The sequence below is a fragment of the Rissa tridactyla genome, chromosome 1 (genome assembly GCF_028500815.1).
Source record: "Rissa tridactyla isolate bRisTri1 chromosome 1, bRisTri1.patW.cur.20221130, whole genome shotgun sequence".
NCBI classification, from domain to species: domain Eukaryota; kingdom Metazoa; phylum Chordata; class Aves; order Charadriiformes; family Laridae; genus Rissa; species Rissa tridactyla.
Window position 1 is genome coordinate 6,632,897 of NC_071466.1, and position 18,433 is coordinate 6,651,329.

An 18,433-nucleotide genomic window follows, 5' to 3' on the forward strand; every position below is an offset into this window, starting at 1 on the left:
AATTCATTAAAAGGGATTTTTACTAATTCCATCAAAAAACGGCAGTTGGATATGCAAAGAGATTAGCAAACAATACCAAGAAAGATGAAAAAGGCAACACAACTACAGAGCCAGAACTCTAAAGTTAATTAACAAACACGGAAGTGAAACAAGTTTTGAAGGAAATAGATATGGAAGTTGAAAATAGGAAAGAAGTTTAACTGTCAAGAAACCTAATCTTTTTCACCCAGTTTTCTTTAAAAAAAAAAAATAGAGAAAAAAAAAATGCAGCAGACCTACTTGGCAGAACGAGAGATCGGAGAATATGCAACTAAGGAACAAGGTATGCAAGATAATTAAAGATGATATTTTTGGTTATGCCTGTAAGAAATTTAGTATATCAGAAATTAGATACATGCACATGGATGGATCTGGGCTCAACTGTGCGCAGTATTCTTATATTTCAGTACTGGATTCCTTGAATATTGGTCCAGGGAATGATCTCATTTTTCTTTAGTGACCAAAGACTGCTTCTCAGCATTTTATCTCCAGCATGTCTGTCAACAGAAAGGAGGACTAGATTATCAGAGGAAGAAATGAACAAACTCGCAGACTGAAATGACAGGAATGAGATTAAATATGATGGCCAAGAACATGCTTTTCAATGTGAATATGAATCCTTATTCCAGTCATAGGATTAACCTATTTGAAGAGGCAGAAAATTGAATTAAGATCGCATGGTGACTGACCACAAGCCATCACTGGAAGGCTGGCACCAACCCCCCCAAATTTATTTCCAATAGAGGCAGGGAAAACAGTAGTGTCTTCACACAAGCCAATAGCAGAATACACTGTTCTCTAGTTACCGATAAAAGAAAACAGAAAGCACATCAGGTGCAGAGAAGCATCACTTAGATGGCAACGACGAATGGGAGTTTACAACATCAGAAGGGACAAAAATTGCTTAGGTCCCCTGGCAGAACAAAACAATGGCTGGATGGAATAAAACTATGCTCTGTAAATACACCATGTGGAAAGGCCAAGGATGAAAGGCAGCTATTTAAACTAAAGGATAATACTGTCAAAAAAATAAATAGATGTAAACTGATCCCAAATAAATGCGGGCTAGAAGTGACAGGAAATCCACTGAAGAGGAGACATCTACAACTGCTTCCCAACAGAAATGGGCAGCATGATGAACCTTCCTGCTTTCAGGGTGAAGCTCAGTAAGCTCAAAAGCCAGTTTACATGATGTGGTGGCCTGTCACAGTAGTAAACCAGACTATGTCCCCAAAGATTATACATGGTAGTAGGCAAAGTGCTAAATTAATGGCTAACCATGGTGAACGCGGACTGTGTGACTGACCTTACGAATTTCCATAGAAGTCCTTCAAGAATGTTTTAATGCAAACCATTGTTTCAAAATACTGTTTTATTCATTGAGAGAATACCATACGGTACCAGAACAAAATCAAATTTATGCAAAACATCATTTCAACAGGCCTCTGTCTCTGGGAAGGACAGCTGCAAGAGTGTCAAACCACATCTGCACCCTGTTCTACAAACACGAAAGCAAAACCTGACAAATCTTTTTTTACAATGCACGTACATTCAGAGTCATCTTCAGTTCCTAAAAATATGCACAGTATCATAAATGCACAAAGATCTGTACAAAGGCTGACCACCTCAAAGACAAAAACTATAAAGAGGAAATAGTATTTACAGGCAAACAGGAGCACAATATACTGCTTACTGTTATACAGACAGCTGGGTACAGTTAGAGTACACGAATTTGAAGGACCTTAATTTCAAAAAGTTTCTATTTCCCCAAGAATGTAGTTAATTCTATATGAGAAAGTAATTTCTACAATAAATTTGGATGAGGAGTCAAGAGGTAAAACAAGTCAAGTTGTAAATAAGTCAAGTCGTAACAGAACACGGCCATAAAGAAATCCTGCGCAGGATGTAAATACATCAGGAACTGGGAGTTAGAATACAAGAGATGTTTTCAGAGAGAGAGTAAAAGCGCTATTATAAAAAAGAAGCAAAAATTATCATCTTCAGCTTTTGACAAGGTGACCAATGTGATTTACACTGTGTTAAGAGATCTTTTCTCCTATGTTTGTACACAGAACGACTGCAAGCATTACCAACTAAAAGGATCTTTTCAAATGCTCTTTCTCCTTCCATCAAACAAATGAAGACTTTTCACTGCTGTGGTTTCTACAAGACTCAAAAACAATAGAAATATTACCCTCGGAGACCAAAGAAGAAAATTTTTGCAATTAAAAAGTTGACTATGCATAAAACCTCATTTAAAATCATTCATTACAGGTTTTCAGCCTCCCCTTAAGGACAACTGTTACCTCGCTGTGAAACATGAGAAAGGAAAGTGGCTGCTATTTTCTAAAATAGATATTGCAATAAAGTCAAAGCGTCCCTTCAAACAAACAAGCAAGCAAACAAGATTTTGAGGCTGAAAACATCCATTTCATTGCCTGGATATTGTGGTGCTCCGCACAGTCAATTTTACTGCACTTCCTGGATCACGCAGCTTTTTTTCTTTTTCCATCATTGCATGAAGAAAATAAAAAATAATTCCAGAAACCAAACCCTGTCAGGTGGCATCATGACACATGCAGAGCTTGAATCATCGTTCAAGCTGCTTTCAGATAGAAGAAATTCTATCTCACGGCTTTTGTTTCTGGAATAATCTCAAGCAGCTCTGGTACAAAATGCAGCTCATTTACCAAATTTAAAGAAATTGCGAAGCAACTCACAGATTCAGGTATGCTTGAGAATGTAACCATCTACCACAGGGATAAATCTGTCTTTTAAAAAGAGGGTTTGGAAGGATCTCTAGGGATACGAAACCAAAGATGAACACACACGGAGAATAACAGCAAAAGAAAGGCATAAAAATGATAGTCCTGTGGCCCAGCAACACCAGGTAAGTTGAAACAATGAAGGACAAAAAGTTGTTTGGAAATTAGATTTGAAGTGGAGGAGTAGACAGCCAACAGCTTAAAGAGTAAGGAGGAATAGAGAGTATTTTCTTACAAGAATAAGAAATTCATTCAAATCTAATATGGGAGTCCTTACTAAGATACAAGTAATTCATAGCTCACCTATAACAGCATTTTAAGTGCCAACAGAGGAATTAATTTGAAAATTCAACATGTTTCCATACAGTAAGTGCTATATATTATCAGTCAACAATAACTAAGCCAGAGCCCAGAGGAGGTTTGTATCACTGACGATTCAAAATATCGGCATTTCATGATTGTTCAGAAGACCCAACTACACAGAATCAGCTTTTTTGGCCACTAACTTCAATCTTGCGGTGTTTTCACTTACGGCTTATCACCAGGAGGGCAGTATAGCAATTAGATTTTCACTTCCACCAACCATTTTTAATATCTTCCACTTCAAAGTCTACAATAACTGCACTTCAGAGTTGTCAGGAAATGAAAACTCCTGTCTCCATTCGATATTTCAGAAGGACCTCAGGGGGAGGAAACCAAGTCATCCCGACGGGAATTTTGCCAATATGTAATTACTAAACTCTCTACTTGCTAATGTGCACGAAGGATCAATGTAAACTTCCTGTTACTCAGAGAAACACAACAAAGCGTTATTCCAGGCTGGAGCACAGGACAAACGATGACTTAAAGAAAAGAAAATTAAAAATGAGGGTGGGATCTGTTTAAAATGTTTCTTTTTAAGTGACAAGATCCATTCCTTACCTCCTGTAATTCGCCTTTCCAAATACTAAGCAAGCCTTGATTTTATTTACCTGGACATTAACTGAAGTTGCAAATTCAGCTGCAACTTGGATTAACCACCATGTTTCTAATAACAAAATGGGAAAATACTCAAGGAAACAAAATAGTGAAGCAATTACTGAACTATATAAGCTATGTATGAAAAGTTTCCTGAATAGCTATAAAAATGGGTACAGATAAATAACAATTCAAACTAACGGGTTATTAGAGTGACTATTAGATCTCCCTAGGTATTTACAATAAAATCAGAAAACTAAAGAGCAAGTTCATATAGTCCATAGGAATCGTAAAATTAAAAGGCAGATAAAACACCATAGAAAAATGTGATAAAATGAGCACATTAAAAAGAAATGCTGCATTAATCTAGCTCTGTATAGATGCTGGCATACTATTAGGAGAAAAACTGTAAAGGATAAATGGGGGTGGGGGTGGTGTCAGATACAGCAACCAGGAGTACTACAAAGGAAAAGATCTTTCAAAAAAAAGAACAGCTACATGAATCTCAGTCAGGCAGCAGCTGCAAGAAAGCAAGTGCGAAGCCAACAGATTTACATGGGGGAAGGACTGAAAAAAAAAATAATTATTTGTATTACTAAAGAGCATTCTGATCAGCATGAACAGACTGAAACAAGGAAAAAGGAAGTTTAGGTAGAACATCTACAAATCAAGTTTATTTGGCAGTAGCAACTCCTAAAAGAAGCCATGAATCCCGGAACAGTTTCAAACAAGACTGGGCAACATGCTGCAGGACAGATGAAGAAAACAACCCACCATGGGTGAAGGGAGGAAGCAGACGAGGCAGGAGCACAGCCTCCTCCTCAATGCCAGCACCAGCAGAGATGCATACCACTGGTGTGAGCACACTGCGTTCCAGTCGCACGCGTCTCAGCCCCCGCCGCACCACAGCGCTGCTTCCAGTAAGTTGAAATGCTGGGATAAGGCCAAAAAAACCCAAAGGCAGCGTTGCTGCTGCAGAGCTGGTGGCCAGCTGGGAGGTTTGAGTGTTTAAAGGCAGCGTACAGGGCAAGGCTTCCAGATCTTCTAGGCTGCTTCTCCCTTGCTGGGCCTCCATTTCTCCAAGATATGTAAATACCTGATATCCTTCTGAACAAAAATTGCACAGGTAAACCATTTCAGTCATTTAGTGTATTGGGGAGGGGTAATGAGGTAATTTTAGGAGGAAAAAAAGATTAATTATTAACAATACAATTTGATTTTTATTCCCAGAGCTCATTTATGAGTGGTTCCAACATGCTGTCAAGTGATACGTTCTGATTTACAGCCTTTCACACTTTATATTCCAGCTGCAGAATTCATTGCCCTGCCATTCATCACACTAGTTCAGCTAATATTTTTGTAGATGTTTTTACTCTGATTACAGTATTTCGTGTTACATTTGTGTTCTTCAAAACAATCAAAAGGTAATTAGAAGAAAAAAAGCTCTTGACACTCCTGACTAACAAAGCACACACAAGAAAGCTCAGTTCAAACCTGTAAAGTGTGGGTGGATTTTCTAATGCGCAAGCCTCTCTCTTTGGTATGCAAGTCTTACAAAAGCACTTATTATTAAACTGCTTCTGAATTGCCCTAGGTTACAATTAAGCCACCCTTTTCTTTACTCTCACCCCTCTGCAAAGTACATGGCTACTGTGCAGTAAAGACACTAGAAAATTAGAACCTAACAGGAGACTGTAGTAACGCTGACCTTGCTTTTTTTGTGTGTATTATACTAAAAATAAATAAGCAACAGCTAATACTACACAAACCCGTATTTTAAAGCTCCACATTTCTTCATACGAAACTGATCACCTTGCAATCCCAGAAATCCAACATTTGCGTTCATAATGCACGTTTAAACTTTGATGGTGAAACACTCATTGCTGGGCTAAGACGTTTTTACCCTTTCCCCTCAAATCAAAAACATATTGGTTACCTATTTAGTCTCCATTACTGCAGTGTCTGAGCAAACCCGGTCTTCTGTGTACTTAATACCCTTGCAAGAAGAGGACAGGACTGAAGAGGGTGCCTGAGTCACAAAGAAACCTGCATAAAACTGAAGCCAGGGCTTTTAAACACCAGTGTTCCTCTAGCCACTAGACCATCCTTACCTGCCACAATAAAAATGAATGAGTTCACCACAACACCTCTCGTAAATAAAGCTTCAAAGTAGAAAGTACCTCAGAGTAAGAACTAGGTGCTTTCCAGAAACAACATTTTCGTTACCAATTCTTAGTGTGTTTAGCATAATGGGGTCCTCCTCCTCCTCCTGGAATTCTTAAACACTATCACAAATGAAGAAAAAGTGTCTGAAGACACAGAGCTTGGATTGATGTGGGGTTTTTTTGAGGAAGAATCACTGATTTTTATTTTTTTTTTCCAGAGGTATCTGTCTTGAAGCCTTTCATGACTGAAGTCCAAGGTCTGCATGAGATGCTGTTCCTCAGAAAAGGGTTAATAGAGCAGATTACAAAACGTGGAGGACCGACCGTGAAGTTTAACAGATAATTATGAAAGCAATTACAAGGAAAATATTCTGATATGACAGGCCAGAATAAAGATAGCTACAACAGCTAAATCAGAAAGCCGTGTTCCTCACTTTTGAAGCCAATTATCTTACTGTGTCTCTGCCTATCACACCTAGGCCTGTCACAAGTGCAGGGCATTCTGAAGCATTAATAAATGCCTTCTTGAGTTTTGAAGGGACCATTACATGAAAAATAACAGTATTCTAAGTGCTAGAATCTATCCTTGGCCGTTTTTTTAGGATTGCAGGAAGCAGCCTGAACAAATATGTTAGTACACAGCTCCTTTACAGGTCATTTTATTCCCAGTCCCAAGATACCCACAATTAACTGGACTACAAGGAATAAACTTGCATTACAATTAGCTGATATGCCATCCTGTTATATTTTAGTGTTGCTTTCCTAGAATATGGGAAGCCTCATGGGAAAAAAAAAAGGCATCATTTCCCTGATAAACATGAATCTAAGATGATAGCAAGCAGACCAATTACCTTGAAGTACACCTGGAAGGATTTTGCAAGTAAATTTAAAATAAAAACAGTTGACATAGGCAGATCATTTGAAATATCAATCTAGAAAGCTCACCGAAAGCAAGTGCTTACAGCTGGGAAATGCAATCAAAGTCTAAAGAGATTAGGCTGAGATGATGTAAAGTTAGAATATTACATGCAATAAGCTTGTTGCTGAAGGGCAGATTTGCTGCTATTATAGCCTTTACTGGAAAACAAAATAAAGCGTATTTTAAATGTTATTTTAAGACAGGCCGATGAAGTCAGACTGCAAGGAAAAAAACAAGATGGGGTAAACTTACTCTCCAGCCAATGCCAAAACTAAGCAGTGACCAATGTGATGTTATAGCACTCATCCATTTAATTTTTATCATACTTAACTCCTTCCAGTTCACCTTTCTTCTTCTACGCTGGTGTCAGCATCCTGGCTTCACGTTCTGTGCCTGCACTAACTCCTCTAGACATAAGGGTCTACCCAGAGCAGAAAGCACAGCTTTTGGCAGCTGACAGTTTTGAGCTACGGGAGTGCATCCAGCTTAGCATCTGTCAGTCCTCACCACAAACAGAGACAGCAACTTGAGGCACAGTGAGCTGTGGGTATCATCTCAAAGGCTCTGTAGGACTCTTTCAGGCACTGTGCAGTGAAACAGGAGCGCCGAGCATTAGGGGAACCCAATATGCCCACTGGATGGTGGACGGCAGAGAATAACATGTGTCAGAGCTCTTTTCCAGATATTGTAGATTTAGTTCGACCAGCCTTTCTTCAAAATCCAGATCCTCTTGCTTTCCTCCCTTTCTTGCTATCCATGTGGATTTTCCCTGGGTGTCCAGTCTCTCCTACTAATGACTCATGCCATTCTTTTGCATTTTGCCCTGCTTGGATGGTAGGAAATTAAAGGTGGGATGCTATGTGACAAATGCAAAACAGAGCTCGTGGCGATAATGAAACTAGTCAGCAACCACAGCCCAATTCTGATATACAGCGACTATTCAAACACTGACTGGTGACATTCCCTCTCTTATCAGCAGTACTAACGGAAAATCCCATCTGTAACTACCTACCTTTTTTTGCAGGACTGCTTTAAATGAGGCTACCTCAAACATGCGATAAAAGGCACCTGATCTCAGAAACGACTCAGGCTCTTCTTCACTCCTAAATATCTCTTTTGTGTAAGTGCTTCTCTTCCCTAAGTCTTCATAAACTTTTCCAGTTAATATGACAACCTGCAGCAAGAACTTTCAACCCAATTAATTCACAAACCCAAGTCTCTAAGGTTGTCGCTCCTGGTCTGCAACTTCCAACTCCAACTCTATTCTTTAGTGACTGTTCAATTGTCATTTCAAGACAACTTCCTTGTTCTTGCTTGAAAAACGAAGAGAAAAAAATTGGCAGTTGTCTATACGCCCACAAACCTTGGCAAAAGCCATTTATCTAGAAGGAAAATGAAGCTGCTTCTCCATAAAGACAGTAAGATCAAAGTCCAAATCTTAAGTATCTCACAATCTAAACCAAGTACAGGAAGAGATATCCCACACATTGAAGGTTCAAGCTTTAAACAAGGTCTTTTTGATGTAAATATAACTTAATATAGTACCTACACAGTAACAGTTCATAAGGTGGGTGTCAAGCATTTGGGCAGAAGTCAATTTTACTGAATAATAAACAGTCAAAAACCAAACACAAAATCAACCAAGTTCCCAGGACAAATGGTGGCCCAAAGACTGGCAGAGGAAACTTTCAAAGGACAGTTTTGAGACAAATGTGGAAAAAGTACCATAAGGCAGGGAAAGAAAAAAAAAAAAAAGGTCAATACGAAAGCCATGTGGAAATCAGCATGGAAGAGTTTAAAGGCAGGGAAAAGAATTTAAGGGCTTGGAAGGGAATGCATTTAAGAAAAGGAAATAGCTTTAAAATATTTCTCTGCAGCCTATGGAACAGAGAAAGAAAAGGACAAGAACAATTAAATTAGGATGGACTCAAGAGTTTTAACATTCCAGTGCTGATGTTCAACATTGTGCTGAAGACTACATGCTGAGGGCGCTCGCACGATGATAAAATGTGGGCCTTGAAAGATTTAACAGCCACCAGACCCCAAACCTCTGAGTGAAAAGCAACTGTGATATCACAGATCACGAAGCCATAGCAGTTTGTTTAAGTGCAGGAAAACAACATCTGCTGTATGATTTCACTACCACGGTGCACTTCTCTGCTGCTTTCCAAGGCATCTACACAATTCAATTGAGCCAATTCTTATTGGAGACTTGCACTCACCAGTTCAAAAGAGGCACGAGTGATATAAACTGGCAACACTCATCTGGTTTTCACTCTGCTGCTTGTAAAGAAAGCCGTGAACTTCCCCACACTGCTGCTGCTCCTAGCTGCAGCTTCATGGAGATGGCATTAAACTGTGCCCATTTGCAGAAGCCAGATCTGCAAGCATAGGGCGTTACGAACAAAAATGCGTTGCCAACCTTCGTTCTAAATTTCCGTTACGCAATTGAAACAAATAAAGAAAAATGTTTTGCTTCTCCAGTTTCCAGGCTGTTTACCCATGCACTGGTCAGCATGTTAGCTCTTTCTGCTTACATGAGTCATTTCCACAACTGTGAAAAGGACTTGGAAAAAAAAGAAAAAACCCCAAAGGGAAAAAAAAAAAAAAATAAATCAAGGCATCAGTTTTCATTCATGAGCAAAGTATCACCTGGAGCAACTCTGAGTTTATATATTTTGTATTTTTTTTCCTTAAGCCTACAAGATTTAAAACCTGAAAAAAATAATAATCTGTATCCTGTGGGAGGAATGCAGGAAATACCCGTGGAACTACAGCCTGCAGCTCTCCTCCCGAGTGTAGTAACCCAGAGAGCAGACTCCCCAGCTTGCCGGCTGCAGGCGGGGGCCAGCACTAGCCCTGGCAGTCTCTGTCAGGAGAGCACTGGAAACTCCCTCCAAGAGCAATCCAGTCTATAATGAGAATCACACAAACATCCTCTTCCTCACACAGCAAAGTTAAGTACTTGTTAGAGGAAAAATACACCTATTTCACCTAGAAGAAATGTGAATTCCACTCTGCGACAATAAAATCAGTTCTTTGGGTCATTTTAGCTCCCTGCTGTAGGTGACACATTTGATTTTAGAGAAAGCCAGATCTGCAGATCCTATTTCTCAAAGACATGTGAGTAATTTTAAGGTTTCCCCTGGGTTTCCTCAATGTAAGGTCAAAACACCTATTAGAAGGGATCACAGTAGTGTGCATTCCAGTTGGGAAGCAGGTCTCTGCCTGAACAAACAGAAGGTGTTGACCAGGGAAGATGAAGAAAACCTGATGAACAAAATGACAGATCTAATACAGAAATACTCTGTCCCAAGATTGTCAGTGTCCAGACTATTTTTAATGCTCAACTATGCTACACAGCTCTACAGGACGACTTCTTTGATCTAACACTGCATCTGATTCCTAGATGCTGGATCATGTCCAAACGAAAATCCTTACCCAACTGGAATTAGCAATTACTAAAAATCCAGCCTACGGGGTAGTAGCATCTTGAGCTTCCGCTGCAAATAATGAGCTTGTTAAAGCACTGTATAAATCAGAGAGATTCCAGGGTCATGTTTTATGACCATAAACTTGATACCTTGAAATCCTTCTAGTTGGAATTCATACAAAACACAGTCTGGTGTCCTGTGACTCACAGAAAAGCAGATGTGAAGGAAGAAACTGATGGAGAAGGACGGCTAGCATGAGTTACGTACACAATCCTGGCTTCACTCACCTCGTGCTGTTAGGCAGAGGCAGATGTTCAGCTCACCATGTCTTTTTCTAATTCTACTTGTCTGCTTTCCTGCCTAAAAAGACCAAGCCTTACCTTTTCCTCAAACCTAAAAGTCAAGTCTCTAACATCCCGAACCTTGTCTAGCTGAATCAGCCCACGCTCTTGTCCTTTTCTCCAGCTCCTCTGGTTAGAGAGGAGAATCAGGGCAGCGCTACCTGAAATAGGCTGCAAGAGAAGATACCCTCTTCCTCAAAAAGCCATCTGGAGATCCTTTAAGACACACACAGTCTGCACACACCATTCCAGGGTCACTCCAAGGACACCAGATTCAGAAAACAAGTCCAAAGGAACCAAGGAATAATGCAAAATCAAATAAAATAAAATAAAGCCCTAGGACACAGCTGGGAAACAGATACTGGACACTAATTTCAATTTTGAAATAAAGTTTGGAATTTCCCTCAGGAAAGCACTGCAACGTGGAGCGCAGGTTGAGTCACCAGTTGCTGGAAAGGTAAGAAACTGAAGAACATCATCGTAAGGCTAGGGGGGCACAAAGGGTGCATCTCCCCACCAGGACTGACAGAGAGGGCTACTTCTGCCCCAAACACTCCAGACACACTGAAGGACATACTCTGCCAGAGGTCAATGGACCTCACTGTCAAGGAGATAATGATCCTGCAGATGCTGACTGCATTGAGCATTGATCATGCAGAAGATGTCAGGTTTTCAGTCACTGGTCACAGTGCATATGCAGCGTATTTCTTCAAGGAATTTAATTTTTAAAAACAGATGGAAAAATATACCCTGGTCAGACACTTCAGGTTTTTGAGCTAGCACAAGCTGTATTCTACAGTTGGATTTTCAAGTGCACAAAAAAGTCTGTGCCAGAAACCTTACATCAGATCCCAGCAAAATCACTGGGTCTCTACCCAGAGCTTGCCTATATGGGGACAGATATTCAGGTTGATTAATGGTAAAAGATCAACGTTAAAGCAGTGCTGTTCTGTTGTTTGTTTGGTTGTTTTGGGTTTGTTATTTTTTTTTGGAGTTGTAACAACCTCCAGAAACTTCTCTCTTCCTTACACCTTCCTTCATTCTTTGTAGTACTTCCACAACCAGAATAACCAAGTATCTTTAATTCATGCCACAGCTCAGCTTCTCTGCTAATGGACTGAAAAATGGCTGTAACTAATGAGGCAGGTGGAAAGAGCCCCACACCTAGAAAACTCAAAGCAATCAAAGGTAGGTAGCTTTTCCCTGATAACCACTTGCAATTGGGTTCCCTTCTAGCATTATGAATTTAATTTTTATATATATATATATATTTGGAATTAAAAGAACTCTTCGCATTTTCTTAACCTTTCATGTTTAAGATAAACCAACCATATACTGCTGAGCTGTTGGGGTTGGAGACAACTCCGAGAGTTCCTTTGAACACTTTGCAGTAATTATTAAATCTTTCTTTTGTTTAAAAAAACAACTTTCCCACTGATCTGTGAAAGGCTCCAGCAAATATGGAAAATGCATTCCATAAATAGCAGTTTCACGTACACACACAAAAAGACACAACAAACCAAAGTGATGTTTGTCTTTCAGTTATGACAACAGTCATTTTTATCTGTGACTAAACACTCATTTAAAGGCATTTAAAAGTCAGCAGTGTTCCTTTACCATACTTTATTTTACATTAGTCTTCCTATTTCTAGCTACAAATATATATTCTGCAAATTCATATCATGCAGTTCATAAACCTGTCTGCCTTAGTTCGCACATAAGCAAAATGAAATTGTACAAATGCCACTGCTCCGTTACCATTTGGAGTGGCAGATGTCCAATTGCCAGCTGCACAAGCACTGAATACGAAACACTAATTACAGAGTAATCAAATGCTTTGTTAAACCATATTTAAGAATCTTATTGTCATTTAATAACTACACGAGAATTAGTAAACACACACGTGGCCCATTACCACAGTGTCTGTCAAGTTTTTAAGCATATCCATAATGCGATGGAGGATAAATGAGAACTGTTGATTGGACAAATGTGAACTTCCCAAAAGCCTTTGACCCTCTCTTTCAATGAAAGCTCCTGGGAAAACAGAAAATTAAGCTGTCGTGAGATGAAAGGTAGAATTGCATCATGGACTAGAAAGTGTCAAAGACGAAAAAAAGAAAGGGAAGAATTAAAAAAAAATATATAAATCATTAATTGTGGCAAAATGCATCAAAACAGTGCCACAATATTATCTTTAGGCTTAAGTCAAGTATATGATTCTATATACATTTACAGCCTGTGAAGGGAAATAACTTAATGCAACAGTATTTGCCACCGACTCAAAAAATCACTTAAATTTATTAAAGAAATAAGAAAGCACAGCAGCAGAGACTATCCATCTGGCTTCTGAGTTTACTTCTGCTGTCTTATTCTTTGAAGGAAGGAACCCCTCTATCAACTTCTTTTTGTCCGCAGCACAAAAACCAAGCTAGAATTGTTCATCTGAAAAAGCATCCCACAGCTGAGCATCGTTCTGTACACTCTACTTGACTTTATCGCCACCATCAATTAGTTTAATGTTCCCTTTACCTTTTTGTCAGTACTACCCCCTAAGTTGAGGGAGCTCCCTCAAGGAGCCTGATAAATTTAAAGAGGAAACTCGTGAAGTGGCTTTCTGCAATTAGGTCATTAAAGTTACACACTCAAATCCCTTTCAGTCTTAAAGTCTATGAGGCTGTGACATCCTCTTCTCTTAAACCGCATTTTAGAACTCCTATGTGTCATGATGTCTTTAAATAATTCAGCCGCAGCCAGGCAGTTGGGCTGATCACACCCAATTAATCCTGATGATTCTTCCTTCATCTGCCACTTTATTGAAAGAACCGACAGAGCTCTTGAGCAGAGTTGGCTTTTATTTTATTTTTTTTAACTCACATGGATAGTACCTAGCCCAATAGTCTCTGGCTGCTTTCCAAAGCCTCTGGCAAAAGAGGCAAAATACAGCAGGATGCCCAAGAGAAACAGGTGGCAGTACGTATGTGGCGGTACGTATGTGGCAGCTGAAATTCAGTGTTAATGATATTATTCTAACTTTAAGTAAATTTTGCAAGTTGTTAAGTTCCAAAGTAATGATCCCTATGGAAAACAGAGACCTATGCGTCTTTGACAGCTGTCTTTTTTGAGCAAAGCTTAAAAAAACAACCCAGTATTTTTGTGTCGCTGTTGACAATGTAGAGAATGTTTGCATGGCAGTCTATGCATTAATGAGAGATCTCACATCTAACAACACAGGTAATAGTTATCTCAATCTTTTATCTCTTGTCTGAAGCAAAAATTGGAAGGATTTAAGAAAAAGCAGCAAGAGTGGTTAGAAACGTGCAGATTCTTATGATTATTTTTTTTTCTAAATAAGGGTCCCATAAGGAAAGCACAGTTACAAGTACTTATTTAGCAGATCTCTAATGAAAACAAAAAGCAATGGATTTAACCCTGGTAATAAAAAAAAAAATTCTCTATGAAGGTAGCAGAATGTACTGAGACAGAACCAGAAGCCAAGAAATAAATGATTTCACTAATTCCTTGAGACGCCCAAAGCTATATTGCAGATGCTTGCTGCTGTAAATGCCAAAATAAGGATATAATATCTCAAAACCAGTCGTGTTGTAGATAATGCACATTACTCACGGACAATGATAGCTCAAGGCAGTATTTCACATACCTGGAAATATCACTCAAGTTTGATCCAAACTGAAACACAACACTGAGTTGATAACAACAACAAAATCGCCCCCATGATTCTGCTGCCTGAGAATTATAAACCCTTGGGTACCACAGAAGGCTCCTTTGAATTTAAAGTATTTGTTTAAATTGCTACTACTCTCCATATTTTCAATAAAGGAAATTTATGAAGAATAGTTGTATACACTCCTTATATTCTACAAGACAAACCCTTCTTACAGGGATAACAGTGAATGCAAGAGGGGTAAAGCACTTGTCATATAGACATTCACATCAAAACAGACCCCCAAAACCAACATTACATGGGCTAAACTTGCCTGAAACATCAATCCTGCTAAAATAAGGAGTAAATGGTAACATTTAAGCACTTAGTGTTGAACAATAGCAAGTACATTTGACCTTGTTCTGTTTGCTTGGGTGGGAGGATGCTGTTTTTTTCCTTTATTATTATTTTGCTTATGTTGGTGTACAAAAAGTTGGGTAACTCAGCATGGAGCTGGAAAAGATTAGTTAAAAAAAAAAAAAAAAGCATCTCTATTGCTTGCCCTCTGGCACACAGGAGTCAGTCCAAAACTCCTGAGAAACCCTGAAGAAGGAATTACTACACCATACAATAGACTTGATCAGTGAGGGATATAAGAGTCATTTTAGGGCTTAACATAGTTGAACTGGCAAAATAATCCTTTTCAGATGGTTTTCCATTTCAATTGGTTTATTATTCTACAGAAGGATGTAGAGCAGTTAGTCATCCGCCTCCACGAGGGAGGAAAACTGGCTAGGTGATGCCTCAGAAAGACAAGAAAAAGCGTTTTTCATTATTAAAAAATATGAATCTTTGAATACTGGTCATTGTATTTGGGACACATCAAGAGAATGCACATATGAAATGCTACAAAAACACCTTTCTTCACCTTCCCATCTCTGAATACGTACAATTGATTAGCTGCCATCATTTATGCTAGTTCTTTAAGGAGTGAAAGGCAAAGAACTGCATGTAGGCTTCTGGAACACAATGTAGCAATTTGTACTAAAATTAGCATATTAAAAACAAATTGCTAAATGGCACAAAGACGTAATTTGCACAACAAGCTTTCAATTTGGCTCTTCAGCCTGCAACCTAAGGAAAACATAATATTTGATTTGGACCTGCCAGCATCCTTCAGGCTTCAGGCCTCCAACAGTTTCTTATAAATTATTTATAACGAACATTTAATGCAAAATTTTTAAATACCATCAGCTTAACTGAGTGGTACCAAGACAGTGAGAAATCAGAAGCTGATTTTCACTCTTCTGTAAGGTAACGCATACAATAATACAGGCTATACGTGAGTTTTAACATCAAAAACGACCACAATGAGAACTCTGAGAGAGATGAGAAAACTATTTTTTGTACTTCCTGGTTTGTTTGTTCTCTGAGTACAGATTTTTGATAGAATAAGAAGGCCACAAAGGCACACCAACTGACAGAAGACCGCTGGGCACCACAGACCCCGAATATACTCTCAGTTCTTCTGCTAAAGCAACTAGATTTCAGGGTAACGTCTTTCTGATCTTCCAAAGTAATTAGCTTCACATCAAGTATTTTAGAGAAAGTTGGGAAAGACCCCTCAGTTGTTTCATGAAAGATACGCTGTCAACCAACTTTTGCTGGCTAAGATTTAAATGTTGTGTGTTCATATCATTAAAAAAAAAAATAATATTTCCTCTTACCCTGAAAATGCAGTTACAGAATTATTGCTAAAGAAAATCTAAACCATCTTGACATCTCCAATGAAATTATCTACTGTTAATTTAACCCTAAAATAAAGTGGGCTTATTTACTGTTTTGCTTTTAAAACTTGGACCATTTAAATGCTCTAATTTACAGCACAGCCCTTATACGCATTTTGTTCAGTGCAACTGACAGACCAACAAACTGTGGTCCCAAACAATAAAACCGTATGGAGGGACCAGACCTTCTAAAATTAGTCCCTTTTTCTTCAGAACACTTGCCTCTCCACCTCCCACTATTAATCTCATCCTCATCTTCCTTCTCATGAATAATCTAGAAGCGGATGAAAAGTATCAGTTCACAAGGCCAACAATGCGGGGATTATTTCAAAAATTTACATGCTAGTCAAATTTATTTTTACATGGGTGAAGGAACAGAGCTTCCTCTTCCCCCTGAGGATTATCTCACAAATTACTTTTTTACCACAAGGAAAACACAAAAATACATACTCTGCAAAATTCTCATTCTATTTAAAAAACTTCTAAGTTTGTCCCGGTTTAAGACTATTTAATTTTGTTCCCTATTCAGCTGGCCTGCTTCTTCTCAGCCATAAATCTACACACCAACTTCCTTTTTCCTCCAAGTTTCTATGCCGCCTATGCTACTGTTATTCAGATCCTTCCCATTCCCACACTCTGAAACCTCTTTCACGACTATTCATTTTCGTCCTTCACCCATGTCAGGGTTTGGAACCAGGAGTCACAGCCTGGCATGGATGCCCAAAACCTTCCATCTCCTGCATGCCAAGCTCTTCCAAAGCGCTACTGAAGCATCCCAGCTATGCGAAAGGCCTCCTCAGATTGCCCACTCCAAGCACTTCAGGGTAGGTGAGCCTGTTCACTTCAGTACTATTTTCCTAGGGTCTAAACACTTCAAAGGCAGACACCTATTTAATACATGTAAAAGCTTTTTGTAGGACAGGGTGTATGTCAAGTGTCAGCACATAACTACAACTACTACACCCTTTAAAGTCTTCACCCTGGATACAAAAATATTTCATTTTTCAGCAAAATATCAGTGACAGAGGGCTTGATCCTTTACCAGCTGCCACAACATACTCTTCTCAAGCACCTGCTGAGTGATGCTGGAGGCTGAGCACTTTATTCTTTCCCTAAAATTCGCTTGAATATATCTAAATTCCTGACTGCTTCTGAATGACAGAGTTTTGAGGTCAAAACAATAGCCTGCTCTCTTGCCATGGATCCCAGCTACCCAAAAGACCACCAACCACCTGTGCCAGAGAGACCCTTCAAGCTACTCGTAACTCCCACCACCTGCACCAGAGCAACCTGATGATGGTCAAGACCCACCAAAGACCAATTGGGCAAAGGCATCTCTCCCGGATGAAGACTCTCTCTTCTGTACAAAGATGCCTTCTCCCTCCTTGCTCTCCCTGAACAGTTTGGTTTGGTCTGACCATCTGTAGCTGGGCGGATGCTCCCATCTCCTCTCAAGGACCCTCATGGCTTTACAGCTTGGCACCCCAGCCACCATTTGAGTGAAAACTCCCCTCTTCGGCCATCCAGCCCTGCTCCAGCGCCAAGCCACCTGTGATCCCACCTCACCCGGCCACCCCACCTCAGCCACCCAAGCCCTCCGACACCCTCCTCCTGCCCCTCCACCGCTTTGGGACAAAAGCCAAAGGGACAGATTTGGGATGAGGGGACCCGAAACAACACTCTGGGTCACGGGCAGAGACGGAGCTACACCACTCCGTCCTTTAGACACGGATTTGGGGGGGAAGGGGACAGGAAAACACCCATTTCCACCCGCCGGGGCTGGCTGAGGGGCAGGGGCTCTGTTACTCCGCCATTTGTCCTCCCCCTCAGGAAAGAAGGGCCACGGAGGAGGGGGGATTCCCCTGCCCGTGGGTCCTAGTCAGTGGGGTGGGGGTACGGAGGGGCTGGGGAGGGGACAGGGACAGAGGCGGCGGCGGGACGCGGCCCCCGGGGCGGCCACTCACAGAACTCGGCGATGTAGTAGGAAACGGCATAGTTCTCCTCGCACCACTCCAAGGTGGAGGTCGGCGGGCCCCAGTAGCCCTCCCGGTCGGCGGCCGGAGCCATCGCGGCGCCCGCTCCAAGGCCAAAGGGGAGCGAGGGGAAAGGGGAGGAAGGGAGAAGGGCGCCGGGCCCAGCGGCAATGGGCGGGGGCCGGCGCTGGGCCCGCCCGCACCGGGGAGGAGCCGCGGCGGCGGGAGCCAGTTGTGGGGGGGGGGGGGAGGCCCGCGGGTTGCCATGGCGACGGGCTGCGGCCTGCGGGCGCGGGAAGGCCGGACGCGCTCGGCTGAGGGGGGGAAACTGGAAATGAGAAAAATGTTGAGGTGAAAAAGGAAGATTTCAGGAAAATCCGGGGGGGGGGGGG

The 18,433-nt window shown here is 40.7% G+C and overlaps 1 protein-coding gene across 1 annotated transcript in view; it reads right to left on the reverse strand.

The window, feature by feature from the left end:
• ACER3 (alkaline ceramidase 3) overlaps positions 1-18,212 on the reverse strand; it is a 63,995-nt gene extending 45,783 nt beyond the window's left edge. The window contains exon 1 of the mRNA XM_054219143.1: positions 18,033-18,212. Coding sequence (XP_054075118.1) covers positions 18,033-18,135 — 103 coding nt within the window. The 5' untranslated portion in view covers positions 18,136-18,212. The remainder of the gene's footprint in view (positions 1-18,032) is intronic.
• Positions 18,213-18,433: the final 221 nt, after the last annotated feature.